Genomic DNA, 20,917 nt, shown 5'->3' with positions numbered 1-20,917 from the left:
ATGCTGCAACTTTTCCTCATAGGAGATTCACTCCACCCCCCTGATGATTTTGGGTTGCCTTTTTCTGAACCTTTTCCAACTCTATAATATCCTTTTTTTGAGGTAAGGCAACAAGAACTGCACACAGAATTCCAAATGTGGCTGCACCGCAGAATTGTATAACAGTATTATGATACTGGCAGTTTTAGGTTCAGTCCCTCCCTAAAGACCCCTAGCATGAGAATCACAGCTGGGGGAAGTGCAGTTGTGCTCAAATCCTGCATCTGGGTTTCCCATTGGGGCATCTGGTTGGCCACTGGGACAATAGGATGCTGGAGTGGATGGGTTGCTTCTTCTTGCATTCTCATGTTCATACTTCTGCAGAGAGACTAGCTGGATCTTGTTGACCTTTCACTGCCCAGCAGATGTGGCCAAGACTGGCTGAGTTTCCACAATAGGATTTTGCAGTCTCACAGAGCTATGTCAGGCCCTTGAGGTCCCAGAGCCATTCCGAATAGTTTGCGTGATCATGCCAGATCTGATTGTGCATCATGCCCAGTCAGCAAGACATAATGCAGCCATTCTCTCCCTTCTTTCTTCCATCTCTATTTCATTTCATTAAAAAAGTAAGTTTTATAGCCTATTGGATGTGCCGGATGGAAGGAAAAATACAAGGGCTTATCTCAGGGCTGCTGAATTGCAATCCTGGGCAGTGAGTCAACCTGGTTATTGCTGAGAGAAACAATGGAAGGGATTGATGGCTATTAGATGTAAATCGAACCTCTGCATTGAAGGGCAGTATATCTCTGAGCAGTAAATGCTGTGGGCCCACAAAGCAAGGCTGTTTGTGGGTGGCAATGGCAAAGTGACTTTCCCTGCCTTCCCATAGTCCAGTGTTTTTCAGGAGAAAACAAGAGCCCTTGCTGGATCAGGCCAAAGGGGGACCATCTAGTCCAGCATCCTGTTCTCACAGTGGCCAGCCAGATGCCTGTGGGAAGTCTGCAAGCAGGGCCCGAGGACAAAGAGCACTGTCCCCTCCTGTGGCTTCCAGGGTAATGGGAAACCGGGTTAGATTCACCGATATTCAGATTTTGCCCAAATATCCAATTATGAATGTGACATTTGAAAACTGCAAAATGCTTGTGTATGTCATCCATCAATGCTACTGCAATTCAACTGTCAAATAGCAAATACAGTAGGGAATTCATTAGGGGTTACCACCCCTTCTCATAGTGCTTGCCAACTTCACCTACCCACCACCAACCCACCAACCCCGTTGCCAACCCCCACCTCTCTCTTTACACCAAAATCTCAATTTCCCTCAGAACTCCTTCAGGCACTCCCCCATATCCCATTACAGCTACTCTGTGTATCTCCAACCCTGCTCTAACCAAACCTCTGCTGTTGTTTAAAGCCCAGTTTTATATCCTGACTTCTCCTTTGCTCCCCCGCCATACCTTGGCCATGCAACTCCCAAGACTGTGATGAGGCACTACAAATCCTCCATCAGAGGCTGCCCTCTGACTTCATGCAAATCCAGGATTATGACGCAGCCTGATGACAGCCTTACATTTAGATATATATAGAGAGAGAGAGCGGGGGGGGGGGAGAAATGTTCAATATTGTTGGGCATCAACTAGATATATTTTGGGAAAATATTTTGGCAAATGTGGGTAGGGAGACCTTTAAGGTATTTGAGGAGGCGTTCCAGCTCTGGAAACCAAAGTGCTCATTAACCCAAAACGTTGAGCCAATTTGCACATTTGGGATAACAGGATGGTCCAGTCCTGCTTGGACTCCACTCTTGCTGACTCAACCATGTAAAATGCCACATTTAAAGGGCAACCTGTGTTGAAATCCAACAAATCTTCACCATCCAAAGGTTTGAGTGCCGGGGAAGGAATTTCAGAGCTAGCCCACTCTTTGGTTTGTTAGCCACTCATGTGGGACAAGGTTTCAGAGACAAGCAGAACTGCCGGATCCATGAGCAACAGTCTGGAGAGTTTTAGTGCATCATCCTGCAACACTCCCCTTGAATGAACTCTGTTGATTTTTCTGTTTGTTTGCTTCTTTCTAACACAGCTCTGTGTCTATCTGCAGGTCAGGTTATCCTGTACGAAGCCATGCTTGGATTTTAATAGCCATGTTCCGACTTGCCATGGATTTCACCTCTTGTGAATCTTTGGGCCACGGTCATAGGCCCTTGCAAAGACCGGGTCACCGTGACCGATATGGATTCTGGCATAGTCCTTTGTGGAGTCTTAGATCCGGGCAGCAGGCCAGGAGTTATGGGCTTCCGGGGAACCATGCTTCCCCCTACTTGGAACGGTCTAACGGACAGCTGGCCAGTACGTATCATTCCAAACGTCTACACAAAGCCACGGACCTCCTCTGGGAAAATGGGCACCCCGAGCACTTTGCGCCCCCCAGATCAGACCCTTCTCTGGCAGACGGGAGTACAGCATACCAGACTTACTTGAGGAGGAGGAAACGGTACCTCCGGGCGATTGGCAAGCCCACTCCGGAGACCGAGGTGATTGTCTGGGGGTCCACAAGCCCTTTGGAAACCCTGGAGAGCTTCTCGGGAATTTATGGCAGTGCCACCACCATCTCTGTTTTGCGACACAAGACCACCACCATCTCCACCACCACCACCACCACGATCACCACCACAACTGCGGCTTCCACGACGGTTCAGCCAGAAGGACCTGGCCCTGGGATTGGCACACCCAAAAACAACCCCGGTGTGGTTAGCACAATGGTACCACCTGCCACTTCTGATGGGAACAGAAAAGAGGTTGGTGCCCCTCCACCCAAGATCCCAGGAGACACTTCAGGTATATTTATAGATTGTTTTTAGATCTGTATGTATTTGCTTGCATGTGTGCAAATGTTGCATTTCATTTCCAGTTGTTGACCCAAGCAGGAAAACAAACAAATGCACTGGGTGTCAATTGTGATTGGATGAAGGGGCATACTATGTAACAGAAATGCAACACACACACCACTAATTCATAGAACATGTTATCAGAGTGGTTCACAACAATTTTATATAAAACCATGCAATAAAAGCCATATTAAAAAAGTTAAAATCTGGAATTAGGAAACTATTGTGGAAAGCTGTATTATCAATTGCCTGTATGCAGTCTGATAGAATAGAAAGGTTTTCAGCAAGTATTTAAAAGTTGGCACAGAAGGAGCTTTCTGAATCCTCTGTTCGCAGAACATTACACCATACTGGGCCAATGACTCTAAAGGCTCGATTTCTTGTTGTTAGTATTGAGACTGAAATGGGACAGAATTAATTGCTTAGCCCATCTTTGTAGCCCACCTGATTCTCATCACCCCTCTGCCATTTTGTAACCCATTATAGAAAACGCACAGTGTGCTTTCCTTAATGCCAAAATAATTTTCTTGAACATAGTTGCATGCTGGTAAGTTACTTAGGACTGTCCTATCATTGGGCAGTTGCCTCAGATGGCAGATACTGGGGGCAGGGGTGCAGGGGGCAGTGGCGGAGAGATGGTGGAAGAAAGGTGCCCATGTGCCAGTTGACCAACCCCTGCTCCCTCTAAACTTCCTTGTTGACTTCCAGTGTGGTGGAGGACACCATCATGTTGGCAGTGTTGAAGGAGGATTCAGCTCCCAGTCTGGTCAGCTTTTGCACCTGAGGTGAAGGAGGCACTCTCTAGCCTTTTGTTTCAAGCTAGAAAGAGAGCCAGTGTGGTGTAGTGGTTAAGAGCGGTAGACTCGTAATCTGGGGAACCGGGTTTGCGTCTCCGCTCCTCCACATGCAGCTGCTGGGTGACCTTGGACTAGTCACACTTCTTTGAAGTCTCTCAGCCCCACTCACCTCACAGAGTGTTTGTTGTGGGGGAGGAAGGGAAAGGAGAATGTTGGCCGCTTTGAGACTCCTTCTGGTAGTGATAAAGCGGGATATCAAATCCAAACTCTTCTTCCTCTTTTTCTTTCAATCGGCAAAAAGACATTAGTCTTTCCCCTGTGCCCTCTAATGACCTGGACATAAGAGCATAATAAGAGCCTGCTGGATCAGGACAATGGCCCATCTAGTACACAGTGGCCACTCAGATACCTATGATAGGAAGCCTGCAAGCAGGTTTCAAGCATAAGATCACTCTCCCCATCCTGTGGCTTCAGGATTACTGTTTCTGATGGTGGAGGCAGAGCATTGTCATCAAGGTTAGTAGCCACTGATAGCCCTCTCCTCCATTAATTTGTCTAATCCCCCTTTTAAGCCATCTAAATTGGTAGCCACCACTGTGTCCTGTGGCAGCGAGTTCCATAGTTTAACTATGTGTTGTGCGAAGAAGGGTTTGCTTTTGTCTGCCTCCGCTCTTTCAACATTTAGTTCCACTGGATGTCCACGAGTTCTAATGTCTTATGAGAGAAGTGGGGAAAGATCCACCCCCTTTCTCTTTTCAATTTTTCCATGCCGTGCATGCACGATGCTTTTATAAACTTCTTTCATGGACCCCTTCTTGGGAGTAGTTTTCTAGTAAAGAAACAAACGAACAAAAGGATTGCAGTTGAAAATGGAATGAAATAAGTTTCAAGGAAAATGTTCAGCCACTGAGCAAACTGGAACTCCCTCCCTCCCTCTGATCCTTCATTTTTATGTGTGGTACTCATTGGGGGTTTAAAGGGGGTTTGTCCGTAAGCTCAGTAAATCCACATGTGGGAGCCCTGTAATCGAATCTAAGCGCCATGCTCATTCCTCATAGCGCAACGCACCGATTCCATTCGCTCAGCAGCTGGAAGTGGACTTTCCATTTATTGCAAATTATGTTTGCTATTATGGAAGTTTAGACTGGAAGGCCCTTTGCCACACATGAAGTAAATTAAATCGCAGAGAATGTTGGTTGTGACTCGTAGAGCCCAGAAAGATGCTTCTCTTTAATAAAAGGGAAAGAGAGGAATTGTTGGAATTTACAGTATAATCCATACCCAGATTAATTTCTCTAATAGACCCATCTTCTTGGGAGAAATAGATATTAACTTATTCATTTCCCTGAATACTGAACTAGGCATTAAAAGGAGTGTTTGTGGACTGCTGAAACGAAAAGGAAAAGCAGCAGTCTTGCATCTGCTCTTTAGCCAGTGCAGCCACCTCGAGATTTAGACTACAATTCCCATCAGGCCTAGCCAGCATAAGTTAAGGATCAGAGACAATGGGAGCTGTACACCACAATATCAGAAGGTCGCTGTGTTGACTACTCGTGTTGTGGCACCATCAGCCTGGAGTGCTATGTCCAGTTCTGGGCACCACAGTCCAAATGATATTGGGACAGCTCAGTCGGTAGAGCATGAGACTCTTAATCTCACGGTTGTGGGTTCAAGCCTCACCTTGGGCAAAGAATTCTGCATTGCAAGGGGGTTGGCCTAGATGACTCATGTGGTCCCTTCCAATTATGTGATTCTGTGACAAGCTGGAAGGTGTTCAGAGGAGGGTGACCAGCTTGTTCAAGAACGGCTATGAAGAATGGCTGAGGGAGTTGGGTATGCTCAGTTTGGAGGAGAGAAGATGTGATCGCCATCTTCAAATACTCAGAGGGCTGTCTGTCACAGCCTGTCCCAGATAAGGAAGGCACACGCTTGTTAGTTACCTCTTTATTGGCAAGAGAAACACTGACAGCAGCTTCCTTCATGCTCCGGATATGTATGCACACATGTACACATGCTTCTAGGTAGCTGTCCACAAATCTGAGCCCTATGGAGCAGTTGCAGCAACAGGGAAACCCTTCCCCTTTGCTGGCTAATATACAGTTGCGTGTTTAGACCTTTTACCTTTCCCCAAAATAAATTCACACAAGAGTCAGATATTTGGTTTGGTTTTTGGCAGAATTTAGGCCACAACTTTATTGATTACAATCAAGTGAGTGGTTGCATAGGTTCTGGTTCGACTATCTCCCTGCACCCATGCAGGCAGCGCTGTCCCAGAGCCATGTTCATAGGACAGCTCAAGGATGAACACCAGGGACAGCTGATGGAAGGAGCACCAAACAGCCACCCTGATGTCCCCTGAACTCGGGCGTGGGCCGAACCCCTTTCGGGGATCACCAAACCATTGAGTCTCTGGATTCCTCTACCGGAATATCCTGTCATTGCATAGGTGTGGCCACGTCACCTGCCACGCCTATCATCTGAACCAGAGCCTATCCGCAACTTACAAGTTGTGACGATTTGCTATGCAGCAGGTAAAACCCAAATGGCACCAGCCAATCAGCCAATTGGGAAAATTCCTACCGTCCCCCTGCCCCAAAAGCAGGCAACACACGATGGCATAGCAAGGTCAAGCGCAAGCCCTAAATATAGGGAGGGCGGGCGGGTGTTGAGGCTCCAATACTTTGGCCACCTCATGAGAAGAGAAGACTCCCTGGAAAAGACCCTGATATTGGGAAAGATGGAGGGCACAAGGAGAAGGGGACGCCAGAGGATGAGATGGTTGGACAGTGTTCTCAAAGCGACTGGCATGAGTTTGGCCAAACTGCGGGAGGCAGTGGAGGATAGGGGTGCCTGGCGTGCTCTGGTCCATGGGGTCATGAAGAGTCAGACACGACTGAACGACTGAACAGCAACAAGGGCAGGTGTTCTGATGCGAAAGCCCCAAAGAGGAAGCTCGTAAGCCTCGCATGGGTTATATAGGTCCCACGTTGCTCCTTTTCTACAGCACCCCATTGGTCAGATTGCGCCCAAACAATGCGGGACCTACCTATCAGGGCTTGTGGCTGTTCCAGGATTACCCACCCACAACACTGGGTCAGGTGGCCAGGTCCTCTTTCATGGAGGACCTGCTTTCCCTGACAGGTCGTCCACCCGCAAGCTGTGACTTTTCCTGCATGGAAGGTGCCGCTGCCCTTCCCACTTCAAGCCTCTCCTGGTTTTAGGAGACGCAGGGCAGGGGAAGGAGGGGAGCCTACTGACCCATCTGTTGGCTAAACAGCCTCTTCTTCTTCTTCTGCCACATCTGGCACACCTTCCTCTCTCTCGGTCTGCCCTGACTCTCTCTCCCCTGACTCCTGCCTTGCAGGCAACGTCACATGCCACAAATCACTGCTCCCCTCTTCAGGGTCGCTCTGCTGGTCCTCTGCCTGTGCCACACACCCTTCAGGGCCTGCCACTCCCTGACACCATCACATGGTAGATCGTGGTGCAAGTTTATTTTCTGCTGCTCTGGAGGTTAAGACCCAAACCAATGGATTCAAATGACAGGAAAAGAGATCCCGACTAAACATGAGGAAGAACTTCCTGACGGCGAGAGCCATTCGACAGTGGAACAGACTCCTTCAGGAAGTGGTGGCCTCTCCTACACTGGAGGTTTGCAAACAGAGGTTCTTTAGCTGTGATTCATTCATTGCTCGGGGTCAGACTAGATGGCCCTTGGGGCTACCTTCCAGCACCACAATTCTGCGATTCTACCATTCTATTATTCTAAATGCATGATGGCAACATGGTTAAGGATGCATCAGAAATTTATCCAAATTTATTTCTAGACTCGGGAACTCTAAAGTACATAATTTTGCTTGCCGCGTCTCCTGATAGCAGCCTTGTGGCTCCAAGGTGAATAATGTCTTGTTCCAGCTTGAGGCAGGCAGGAGGAGGTAGCAATCAATCTTTGGGATTTTATCCACTGGTTGGTTTTCATTTATGAATTGCTTCCTACCCGATTTAACAACAAAAACAGCAGAAATAAAAACCTACACAAAAGAACTTCATACATAAAAGCAATTAAACCAATTTCACATGTGGAAAAGCAATTCCATGGATGAAAACAATTTCAAATTTCTTACAGACTGGGGGGTTTTATATTTTATTTTTTTAAAAAAACCAAATACCTCTCTACTTGAGAGCCTGGTTGAAAAAGGAACACTTTCAATCGGCACTGGAAAGACTACAAAGCCTGTTAAGGGGGGGGGGGGAGAGAGTTTTGGTGGATAGGTGCTGCTACACATAATGATTGATTCCAATATTATATGGATGGACTTCTGTGCAGTGCTTGCTTGGGTATTGAAGAACCAGTGTGTTGTAGATGGAATAGAACCTGGGAGACCTGGGTTCAAATCCCAGCTCAGCTGCGAAGATCACCCAGCAATCTTGAGCCAGCCAGTCACCACTTCTCAGCCTCAATGTCCCCCACCTTTTCATTTAATTCTCACAACAACCCTGTGAGGTAGGTTAGGTTGAGAGGCAGTGACTAGCCCAATGTCACTCAGTGAGCTTCATGGCCAAGTGTAAAATTGAACCTGGGTCTCTTGGGTCCTAGTTCTGTACTCTAACCACTACACGCACACACACCCTCTCTCTCTTGCATCCTGTCTGAAAACTCACATGCATTTTGCACATGCTCTTCTCCTGATGTATGCATTTTGCATTATATAATCCATTCCTGCACATTTATATTCTGTAATGTACACCATTTCTTTTCACAGTACAGATTGTTATATGTACTTTTTAAGGAGGAGGACTGTGCAGAAGCGGGAGCTAAATCCTAACCCTAACTCTGGCCTTCGGCACCTGAGATGTGTTTTTCGAGGACACGCCCTGTCTTTGTGAATGTAATATGCTTCAATTGTTTTTAATTCTCAGTTTTTAATTGTTGTATCCCACCCTTCAACCTGCTGGTGACAGGTGGGTAATAATAATTGCAGATATGAAGAAGTGTGAATTTTGAAGGGTGCTGTGCATAGTTAAACTATGGAACTCACTGCTGTAGGAGGTTCATTTTTTATTGTTCATATGGTGGCTCAGAAAATGCAAATTAGGTAGCTTTGCCTTAAATTATGAACTAATTTCTATCTCATTCACTACCTGGACCTTACAGGATAATCAACTTACTTAGAGTGGTTTGCTACAAAAAGGGCAGGGGGTCGCAGACTGGGAGGCCACCGCCTCTTATGCTATTTGTAGCTGAAACCTGGAGATTAGGTGAGGAGGGACGGAGGGAACGTGTGCCCATTCACCCTCCCAACAGACATCTTGCTACCAATTCCAATCACTTACTGATTCAGTTGTTGCTCCTGCCCCGACACCCTCCGGGAGGTGCCTCCATTTCCGAGGATGTGAAGCAGGCTTTCTGGAGCTCTGTTGCTATTGGCAACAGAGTTCGACATGTGTTTGAAGTGGAGCAAGTTCCGCCCCCACACGCCGATACTGAGAGAGCAGCGCTCTGTTGTGGGGAATGAACAGGAAAGGGCATGTATTTCAGGATCTTCCCCTGGAGGGAGAGTGTTGCTAGGCATTATCCCTGACTTTGAGAAAATTGCAAGGTTTTTTCCCCTCCTTCTTTTCTTTTCTTTTAAAAAACCCAATAACAACTTTCTTTCTTTTTTATAAAACTTTAGGACAGTTCCTCTTGATCAATAATACATGATGTATATAATCTTGGCTTCAGTACACAATGTTACATCTTGTTAGACATTATATCGTGTTACAGCGCACTTGAGTGCCATAAAAGAAGGCTGATGCCTCATAGAAGCACACAATCGGACACTCTTAGAAACCCAAAGCAATAATGTAGAGAGGAAGCTTTCCACTGTGTCCCTGGCTGAGTCAGTGTTCTGGGCAAACTTCCTTACACTCAGCCTCTGTTGTGGGCAGTAAATTGTGAGCCAGTGTGATATAGCGGCTAGGGTGTCGGTCTGCGACCTGGGAGACCAGAGTGCAAATCTCCCGACTTGGCAATGAAGCTCCACTGGGTGACCTGGATTCACAGTTGCTGCATCTCAGTCTAACCTACCTCACAGGGTTGTTGTGAGGGATTGAATGGAGAGGGAGGAGAACCGTGCATGCAGCCTTGAACTCATTGGAGAAAAAAAAGCTGGTCTATAAATGCCACACGTAAATAAAAGAATAAAGTAGTGTCCTATCTCTTCAACTGGTAGGGTGGGCTCATCCCTTAGATGAGGCTGCCTCTTGCATCTCTGCATGAGTTGCTGGTTTACTATGAGAAGAGGATGCTGGTCGAGATAGGCCACTGGCCTGATCCAGCAGTCTTCTTATGTTCTTATGCATCTGTAAAATGTGTGCAAATTGAATGCATTTTCTTTTGTTGCCGTTTTATTTGTAGGGCGCAAAATTTGGAAATAAGCCTACAATAAAATGAAAGTGAGATGGAATGGAAATAAGCTGAACCATACATTTTTAGTGGTGGGGATGGGATGGACAGTGTACAGGATGCTCAAGCTGGAATGAAGTTGCACCCTCTGGTACTTTTTGCTCAGCACTGAGGGGGTGGGTGGAATTCCTCTGAATCGAAAGTGCTGGCAAAGTGGTCCCCAGCGATGCTCAGAAACCAACTTTTAAGGGCTTTAAAAACCCTTCCTCAAAGAAGGTGAGGTGAGCTCGAAGTCTTCCTCATACCTTCTCCTTTGCAACTGGAAATAAAAACAGCTTGGGGGATACATGCGAATTCATCAGGAATAAGATGGGAGGCGTGGGGGTTAGGGCAACCCCTCAGTTTGTTTTGACCCTTAGCCTCCCCATCTGGCCACAGGGGATAAAGCTAGTAACTCACCACGAGCCACATTAGCTATGTTCTACCTCAGGCATAGGGACCTGGGTGGCGCTGTGGTCTAGGCACAGAGCCTAGGGCTTGCCGATCAGAAGGCCGGCGATTCAAATCCCTGTGGCGGGGTGAGCTCCCGTTGCTCGGTCCCTGCTCCTGCCAACCTAGCAGTTTGAAAGCATGTCAAAGTGCAAGTAGATAAATAGGTACTGCTCCAGCGGGAAGGTGAACAGCATTTCCATGTGGTGCTCTGATTCGCCAGAGCAGCTTAGTCATGCTGGCCACATGACCTGGAAGCTGAACGCTGGCTCCCTCGTCCAATAAAGTGAGATGAGCGCCACAACCCCAGAATCGTTCGCAACTGGATCTAATGTTCAGGGGTCCCTTTACCTTTACCTCAGGCATAGGCAGACTCGGCCATCCAGATGTTTTGGGGCTACAGCTCCCATCATCCCTGACCAGTGGTCCTGTTAGCTAGGGATGATGGGAGTTGTACTCCAAAAACAGCTGGAGGGCCAAGTTTGCCTATGCCTGTTCTACCTCCATTGTCAGAGGCAGTAGATGCATCTGAATGCCAGTTTGCTGGGAGAGAGAGACTGTAGCATTTGGCTCCTGCTTGGACATCCTGTGAGAATAGGATGCTGGGCTAGAAGAACTTTTGGACTGAACCAGCTGCAGGATCTTCCTATGTTCTTAGGTTCACTTTATAGGCCATTCTGCAACCAAATTCTACTCTTTTTTGTTGACCAGGCTTTCATGTATTATTCTTATTATTTATATCCTGCCTTGTGTTCTGACAGGAACTCAAGGTGGCTTACAGATAAAACAGGTGTGGGAGGAAAAAAAATCTTTAAAAAAACAATTAAACATTAATAGAATAGAACGCGCACACATAAAGTAAAAACATCATAGCCCCAGCACTTTCCTTAAAATCAGTGATTTTATTGCAACAAGAAAATCTTCACCTACTGGTGGGAGAATGAGGAGGAGCCAGTCTGTTTTCTCGAGGAAGGGCGTTCCAAAGTCTGGGGCCAGACACCAAGAAGGCCCTCTCTTGCATCTCCACCAAGCATGCCTTTGAAGGTGGCAGGACTGGGAGAAGGGCCTCCATTGAAGAGCTCAGAGCCTGGGCATGTTCATATGAGGGGAAACGGTCTTTCAGATAGACGGGGTCTAAGTTGTACAGAGCTTTATAGACTTCCGAGGTCTAGTAAAACAGTTGATGCCATAAAGCTACAGGCTCGACATTAGCCACTCCCTTGGTTGACTATGTCAAATAAAACTGCTTCCATGCAAGTTCCTACGACTCTAAAGGTGGAGCCGCCATAGCACTGCCCCATATTTAGACAGAGTTTAAGTGAAGGCTTAAAATGGGGTGACAAATGGTGAGAATGCATGTGAGCCCCACACACTGCAATCATTTCTATGCATGCTGACTCTTCTTCGGGGAGGGGGGGGGTTCTGTTGGAGTTAGAGTGGAGTGTGGACATGTGGGGAGTAAATCTTGCATGCTCCCTTCTCCACAGGCAAAGTCCCTCACATATTTACTTGCATTCTTTTATAGGGCTATGCAAATTGAGCCTGAGGTGTTATGTGTAACCTACCATGCCACTGCCTGTGGTTGACAATATTCATTTTGAGCTATTAACAATGTGTCATGGGATGCTCATGTCTGCCTAAGGCCCGGGTGCTTTATTTGCTTGCAAACTGGTGCAGCCCATGGATTGTGGGGGTGAATGAAGGCGGCACTTAGACACCCCCCCCCCAGCCACATGTAAATTGGGTGCCCAGGACTCATCCTGGTGTGGGACTGCAAGTGTTACACATCCTTGAAAGCTTTCCCTTTTTGCCTCCTGTGAAATATTGGCTGGTATGGACCGTTTGTGTTTCACCAAAAGATCTCTTCTTTTCTCCAGCCAGGAAAAACAAGCATCATTCTCTGCCCCCCCAACCCCCCCCCCCCAGCTCTTTCAAAGGCCTGGAAATGCTGTTTCTCTAATCTTCTCTGCAACCAAAACGATGCGCTCAGCATCTCCAGATCTCCCCCGCCCCCCTGCTTCTGCTTGTGTTTTCTAAGCTAATTGATGTTTTACCCAAGGGTTAAGTTTTGGACAAAGGATAATCCTGCTGTTCCATACCAACATCTGACAGGTCTGAGTCATGGGGCGGGACACACACATGACAATGCTCAAACCATCATCGACTGATGGCGATTAATTGCAGTGGCATGCAGATTGGCCCGGAGCAGACTCCTTTCCCGCTTGATGACATCAGAAGGAGATGATCAGAGTTAATTTGCCGGATTTCAGATGGGGAAGAGTCATGCTGAATTTCTCAGATTCTCATTCCTCTCCCGCACTGTGTAAGTCATCTCTGACTCTATTGTTATGAGAGAGGGATAAAATAAACTTTCCCCTATCTACTTTCTCGATGCCATGCATCATTTGATAAACTTCAATCGTGTCGCCTCTTACTCACCTTTTCTCTAAACTAAAAACTCCCAAAACACTGCAACCTTACCTGGGAGTCTCTCCATCCCCTTGATCACTTTGGCTGCTTTTTCCTGAACCTTTTCCAACTCTACAATATCCTTTTCGAGGCCAGAGCTCTACCTGGTATTCCAGGTGAGATTGCATCATGGATCATTTTAATGGTATGGTGATATCAGCAGTCTTATTCCTTTCCTAGTGCTCCCTTGCATGGAATTTGCCGTTTTCACAGTTGCTGCACACTGGGTTGACATCTTCATCGGGTTATCCGCTGCAACCGCAAGGTCTCATTCCGGCTCATTCACTGCCAGCTCAGACCTCATAAGCAAATATCTGAAACTAAGGTTTGTCATGGCATTATATTCGCCACAACGGGCAGCTGTTCACAGATCCCAGCAGTTATTGATTTTCAGCATGTGGGCAGTAGGCCAGTATCAACTGGCCAGTATTGACCAGTATCATTGTTTATGGTCATGTCAGGAGTTCGTGAAGGAGCCAGGCCCCGTGACCAGCAAGGCTTCGCAGGACTGGAGCCCTCTTCAGCTTGTTCTGGAGAGGCAGGGCGCGGCCACACAGGTGAGGCTGTTTGGTAACTCGCTGCACCTGGTGGCAAGAGCTGGCAGGGGATATAAGGCCAGTGTTTCGCCTTGGCTCTTTGCCACAGCAACACATTCCCTGCCTCACTGCGTGCCTCCTTGCTTCTTGACTGTGACTTCGTGCCTCTTGTATGTTGACCCTCGGACTGTGACTTTGTACCTCTGCTTCTCGACCCTCGGACCCCTGCTCTTTGGACTTTTGTTCCTGCCATCTTGCCCCCAGTCCTGACGTTCCTTGCTGGGACTTTGTTCACTAACAGCCCAGACCGTGACAGGTCAGGGGGAAATAATAACACATGAATGCGCTTAAGATCTCAAGAAAGTATACATCCCCTTTCTTCAGAGGAGTGGGCTATGTAGGGTTTAATGCATACTTTCCTCACAACAGTCCTGTGAGGTAGGTAGGGGTGGGTGAAAATAACCTGTCCAAAATCAGCCAGTTAGCTTCATGGCTGAGCTGAGAGATGGTCCTTCATCTCCAGGTACAGAACTGTTCTATTTTCAAGCAGTGTTGGTGATCCTGTTGTTTGATATTCTGGACAACTAAGAGTGTTCTTGTCTTCAAATGGACAGGAGGTAGTGAAGACCACCAGCTTGGGTGTACAAAAGAGGACTGGACAAATTCATGGAGGGATGGGCTATTGATGGCTGCTAGTCATGACAGCTGTGCTCTGTCTCAACAGTTGAAGGCAGCAATACCTCTGAAGAAGCTACAGGAGGGAATAGTTGCTCTTTCAGGTTTCCCAGAAGAGGCATCAGCTTGTCCACTGGGAGAACAGGATGCTGTACTAGATGGGTCATTGGCCTGATCCAGTGGGCTTTTATCATGTTCTTATGCATGCCTTTTGATCTTCACAGTAATCCATAGTTTTCTCCCTACATGCCATTGAATAAAACCTACAAAGCAGAACTGGATGGAGGCTGGCTTTGTGCATTGCCACGTTGCCTAGACACTGCTCCCAAGGACGCCTCTCCTGCCTCTTTCGTCCTTGTCAAGACTGAACCTTTGGTGCATTCAGTTGCTGACATTCACAAAATTCCACCGAGAGCTGGTTGATGACATTGGTGCCACTATGGCACCAGAGATGGAGCGGGGAGCGTGGCACATCTAATTAAAATCAAAGTCAAAGAAAACCTGTTAAAGGGGAAATTTCAGGTGCCAGGGAAGGACAAAGACTTTTCCTTTTGATCCTTTCTCTGAAACACTTCCTTTACACTCTATAAAGCACATTTGGATCCTGAAACTAATCAGCAGTCAGTGCCAGGGGTGCCAATTTGAATAAAATATTGGGGAAGCCCAGGTAAGCTCTACCCTTCATAATCAGTCACATGATGCAGTGCACACACACCATGTGAATGGCAATGCCCATCAACTTTGGGGTAGCCTGGCCCCCTCAATTTTTGGGGGGGGGAGTCCCCTTGGCCCCTAGGAGTTGGCTCCTGTGGTCAGTGTGGTGTAGCGGTTAAGAGAGGTAGACTCATAATCTGGTGAACTGGGTTCGTGTCTCCGCTCCTCCACATGCAGCTGCTGGGTCACCTTGGGCTAGTCACACTTCTCTGAAGTCTCTCAACCCCACTCACCTCACAGAGTGTTTGTTGTGGGGGAGGAAGGGAAAGGAGAATGTTAGCCGCTTTGACACTCCTTCGGGTAGTGAAAAGCGGGATATCAAATCCAAATTCTTCTTCTTCTTCAGTGCAGTTGGGCCAGGATCAGTGTTATTGGCCCAAACCATCTTGCCCCAGTGAGCAACCTAGCCACTGAATTCTGCACCAGCTGAAGTTTCCAAACTGTCTTCAGAGGCAGCCACACACAGAACACATTGCAATAATTAACCTAGAGGTTATCAGAGGCTTGGCAGCAGAAGTTAGGGCCCCCCTGTCTAGATAGGGGTGCAGCTGGGCTGCCAGCCAAATGGAAATTGCTCCACACCCTTGAGACCAGCCGAGCCTCAAGTGACAGTAACGGACCCCCAAGTTGTGCACCCACTCCTTCAGAGGGAATATAACCCCATCAAGATCAGGCCACCTCCTATCCATCTGGCCTAAGGAACCATCCACTAATAGTCCCTCTGTCTTATTTGGACTGAGCTTCAGTTGATTGGCTCTCATCCAGTCCATTGCGATGGTCCAGTGCTACACCTGCCACACCTGCAGATGTAAAGAATAAGCAGAGCTGTGTGTCATCAACATATTTCTGACAATGTACTCCAAAACTCTGTATGGACCAACTCAGCAGTTTCATGTATATGCTAAGCAGCATGGGGGATAAAATTGAACCATGAGGAACCCTGCATGGAAGGCTCCATGGGGTGGAATCATGCTACCCAAACATCACCCTCTGAAAACAACCACCTGAGTAGGACCAGAGCCATGGCAAGGCAGTGCTACCCACCTGCAACTCAGACAGCCACTCCAGAAAGATGCCATGGTCAACTGGGATCAAAAGTCACTGAACGCCACACAAAAGTGCTGATTAACTTTCATGAGGACTTGTTTTGTAGTAGTAGTAGTAGTAGTAGTAATAATAATAATAATAATAATAATAATAATAATAATAATAATAATATAAAATTGCAAACTGATATGGAAATATGAAGAAGTGATGAGTGAGGGGAAAACACAAATCTGAAATTGACAGATCCTCCCATTCCTAATTGTTCCTGCTGTAGCCCCCCTTCCCCCCAAAAAAGTGAGTAATTTTGATTCTAGTCTAAGAACAGACACTGGCATGGGAGGTTGAATCTGAATGTAACCCACCCAGTTAAACAGACCATCTTTATGTTCCTAGTATTTCCATGGATAATCCCATCTAGGGATGTGAGCAAAATCTGAATTATTTGAGTACCTGCAAAATGTTACATAATTTGTCATTTCAGGTCCTCAACAAAGCAAATGCACATAGAGCAAAATTCCATGAGCATTTGCAGGATTATGATGCCCTGGACCATATTATTTAATGTTATTTTTAACCCCCTTTTAGGCAATAATAAATCTTTCTATGTTAGCTTCACTTTGCACAAGTAATCTCCATTCTGCATACACATCTATCGTTTGTGTACAATAAGCCCGCAACTTACTTGTGTACAATAAGCCCGCAATGCATTTAACTTATGCACATTCAGCTTTGTAAGTATGACTTAAAAAAAAAAAAAGGAGTGGGGTTCCAGGAAAAAGGTCTGGCATTTCCACCCACCACTGAACCCATTGAGTTTTGACTTTACATGATTTTGACTTTAGGTGCAATCCCCGGAGCATAATCCCCATATCAGTTGTGGACCTACTGCATAGTAAAATGATGTAAAATTACATAAATCAAAAGATGCCAATGGTTATGTGGCCCGAATTCATGATGCAAGACACAGGTGAAAGTTTCTGTGAACACTTACGAAATCCTGCAAAAAAGCATCGAATCACAAAAGGCAAGGTGCTGCAAAGCAGAGTGTGCTCAATAATTTGCAAAAATAATAATAATAATAATTAAAAAATTAAAAAGCAAAGAGAGATGACACCCATTATACCACTAGTCCTGCAATTTCTGAAGGCCGTTTAGCCAGCTTCACATTAAGTTGATCCGAAGTTGCAGGGCGAATCTCAGACTGCTGATCTCGAGGCTCTAAGTGTGAGGTGACAGCTGTGAGCATCCCGGAAGATGCTCTCATTTGGTGCAGGAGGCTTTGCATTCTGCGTGGAGACACCAGATGCTCGGAAATGGAGACTTGTCGGTCCCTCTTAATCTGGTTGGCTGAATAGTGTGATTTGTTGTGTTCATCCTGTTAAATTTAAAGAGAACTGTGCTTATTTAGGACATGTATTTTTGCTGTTTTGAAATGCGCGGAAGGGAACATGAATCGCAAGGGCCAAATGCAACCCTCCAATCTTCTCTCCTTGGCCTCTGGGATTCTCTCTAAGGCTACACCTCTTGCCCCAGGCCATACCCATAATGCCTTGCATTGCACTCCCTGCAAGTGCTTTTTCCTGGCTGGAAAGTGTCCCTGGAAGATAGAAAGGTGTGTGGGTATGGGTGTAAATCTCTGGCCTCCAGTAGCTGAAATCTGGCTTGCTGTGTAACAGCAAAAGTTGCATTGATTGCTCGGCCTACTTTTGACTCTGGGTCCACTCCCTTTGTTGCCTATGGCCCCACCTACTATTGGCCTTTGGCCCCCAGAAGCTTGCTTGTGAAGCTGAAAAAAGCTGCCTCACCCCTCTATTAGGATATTGATCTTTTAACATGTGCAATGATGGAATGATTCTTTATTTTTTCTTATTTTAACATCTCAAAGATAAAAGGGTTTTCTGAGCAGTATGGCGTAGTAGAATATTAAATATGTTTCTTTGGGGAAGTGGTGGGTGGATTTAGCTTTGGGCTGTGATAGGTGTGCTGGTAACTGGGAAGAGTAGGGCAGCTTCCCCCAACCTCGTACCCCCCCCCCGAGCTCCCATCAGGCCCAGACAACATGGCCATGGGATATGGATTGTGGGAGTTGAAGTCCAACAACATACAGAGAGCACCAGGTTAGGAAATTCTGCAGCAGGGTGTCTGAGAAAGGCACCGATACCAGAGGAGGGGTAGTCAAGAAATTGAGCAATTTCTGCAAGGATAACTGGGCAATTTCTGCAAGGATAACTGGGGCAAGAGGCAAAGCTCACATGGAATGGAGCAACATCCCCATTTCTGTTTGCACAATTTGCCAGCATGAACCTGCCAGGAGTCAACACTTTGCCTTAGGGAGAGGGAGAGGGAGAGGGAGAGGAGAGGGGAGGAATTTGATGCATTTTGCACTCAAAGCCAAGTCACACTTCCTGAAACAAAATGAGAACTGAAACACAGCCATCCTTCAAAATCTGCACATATCTGAATTTTTCAATGCAGTTATTCAACCGAAGAAAGCTTTTAAAGATGCAGCTATATTAGGGAGAAACGTGCATAAAAACCAAGCTATTAGTGAAAACAATGTACAAAAATGCATTATATAATGAGGACATTTACTGCAGAAATGTATAGATTAGTCAAACTCCACAGAAAAAGGGTTTATTAGGAGCAATTTGACGCTGAATAATTATAACAAGGATTATTTAAAAAGAAATTTGCAACTAGTTGAAGAAATGCTGATGAATTTCATGTTTAAGCATGAGATGAGATGTTGAACCAGCAAGCTCCACCCCTCCTGCCTCTTTCTTTGATGAGTAGGGCAGGCACAAACCTTAGTATAACCATTGAGAGATATCTCTGTTCTGGGCAAGCAAACAGGCACTTCCACCAATGGGTTGGGCATGTGTGAGGTTTGCTCCTGTTGGCACTGGTGTGTCTCTGTGTCCTTGTCAATGGAAGTGCCAGCTCAGCATCAAACTTACTTTCAAGCACCTCTCACAAGCTTCCTGCTGGGGCATCAGATTGGCCATTCTGAAAACAGGATGCTGGACTAGATGCCTCCCACTTTAGCCTGATCCAGCAGGCTCTTTTATATTCTTATGCTCTTGTGCTCAGGTCCTGCTTTTGAACTTGGGGGATCTGGTTGGCCACCGTGAGAACAGGATGCTGGTCTAGGTGGGCACCAGTTGCAGGACCAATCTTAGGGTCTAAAGGTGGGAATACAGGCAGGCATACTGTATGCAGTGGAAGCTAGAGGTGAACACTTGTTTCCATCACTTTCCCTTTCCTGGACTAATGGTGCTGATGGATAGCAGTCCATGGTGACTAATTGTAGAGGGTTGGTAGGATAGATGCAGGTGCAGGTTTGTACATTTCATTTCTCAATAAACCAAAACAACCCCCCAAGACCAGGTGCATAGCTTGCCTCCCCTGTCATGTTGTGACCACCTGGTGTGCTAATGACATCATCCGCAAGATCATTCAGGTATAAAGATCATTCAGGTATATAACTTTATTCAGTTGTTTGTTTGTGTGTGTGTGTGCGTGCGCGCATGTGTGCTTTACAGTGTGTGAGAGAACTAATGAACATTCCCCTGTGTTGTCAGAGAAGAAGGATGTTCTGTGGTTTTTGGAACCTATTTGTGGATTTCTTGCAAAATCTGGTCTGCATACAGCAAATGATCTGCTTAAGATCTGCTCCCTTGGAATGGTGGAGAGAGGGGAGGGGAGAATCAGGTCAGGAGTGATCTCTTGGTGTCCTGGTATGATTATTGCTATTAATAAGAGCAGCAGGGAGTCATCTGTTTCTCGCACACACCCGTTGGGCAAAGGGAAAAATAATGGTCAGGCATGTGAAGACCGTCTGCCTGGGCTGATTAGGCTTGGTAGAAGCCAGCACAGGTGTTGCTGCTAATTGACATAATCAGTCCTGAAATGTGCTGAAATCAGGAGCTGGCTAGAGGAGAGAGGAACAGAAGTGAAGGTGGGATCACAGAAAGGATCATCCCTTGAGAGGAAACCCTAGCCAAGGAATGGAGAACATCTGTGGCCCCCCAGATATTGTCAGGCTCCAAGTCCCATCAGCCAGCATGGCCAATAGTTAGTAATGGTTGTTGTTGTTGTTTATTGAATTTATGGTGAGTGTTGTGGTTCAGGAATATCTGGATGGATGAAGAGTTTCCCACCCCAGCTCTAGATAATGGACTCCCAAGTCCCATCGGTCCTGGCCAGCATAGTCATGGGTCAGTGACGATTAGGAGTTGGAGTCAAATATCTGGATGCAGGTGCCTCATTTCTGCCATAGAAGAAAACAGATTACCAGGTAGAATAATGTTCCGTGAAATGCCCTGAGACCTCTGGGTATAGGGCGATATAAAAATTCTAATAATAATAATAATAATAATAATAATAATAATAATAATAATAATAATAATAATAATATTGTAGAGTTGGAGGGGGCCCATCTAGCCAAAAAACAAACAAAACGTGGTGCAGGAATTACACCTGTGGAATCCCTGACAGATAGCCATACAACCTCTGTTTAAAAAACACCAGTGAAGGAGAGAACACTAAGGGGGTCCATTCCACTGTCAAACAGCTCTTCCCATCAGAAAGCTCTTCCTAATATTTAGCTGGAATTTCCTTTCTTGTAACTTGAATCCATTGGTTCAAGGCTTCTCCTCTGGAGGAGCAGAATACAAGCTGGTCAGTTTCATGGCTTAAAGCTGACTGCTGATGACACCCGGGACTGTTGAGCAGCAGTCCCTGGAAGAACTTTTGGGTTGGAGAACTGTATCAAAAATTCAGAGAAATGTGAATTTTGAAGGAGAGCTGTGCTTTGGTTCACTTAGTTTTTGAAGTGTGCCTTAGATATGTTTGCAGTAAATTGCAACCTGTACAAATTTATCCTCCACCCCTAGGCTGAGTGTGTTGGAGTTTGGTGTGTGTGTGTTGTGTGTGT

At 46.3% G+C, this 20,917-nt stretch overlaps 1 protein-coding gene across 3 annotated transcripts in view; it reads left to right on the top strand.

Moving 5' to 3' along the window:
- Nucleotides 1-20,917, top strand: part of AJAP1 (adherens junctions associated protein 1) — a 112,627-nt gene that overhangs the window by 41,484 nt on the left and 50,226 nt on the right. For all 3 annotated transcript variants that reach the window (XM_033156576.1, XM_033156573.1, XM_033156575.1), the window contains exon 2: nucleotides 2,080-2,816. In XM_033156576.1, the coding sequence (XP_033012467.1) occupies nucleotides 2,080-2,816 (737 nt within the window). The remainder of the gene's footprint in view (nucleotides 1-2,079; nucleotides 2,817-20,917) is intronic.

Source organism: Lacerta agilis, chromosome 8 (assembly GCF_009819535.1).
Source record: "Lacerta agilis isolate rLacAgi1 chromosome 8, rLacAgi1.pri, whole genome shotgun sequence".
NCBI lineage: Eukaryota > Metazoa > Chordata > Lepidosauria > Squamata > Lacertidae > Lacerta > Lacerta agilis.
This window is presented reverse-complemented; position numbering and strand designations above follow the sequence as displayed.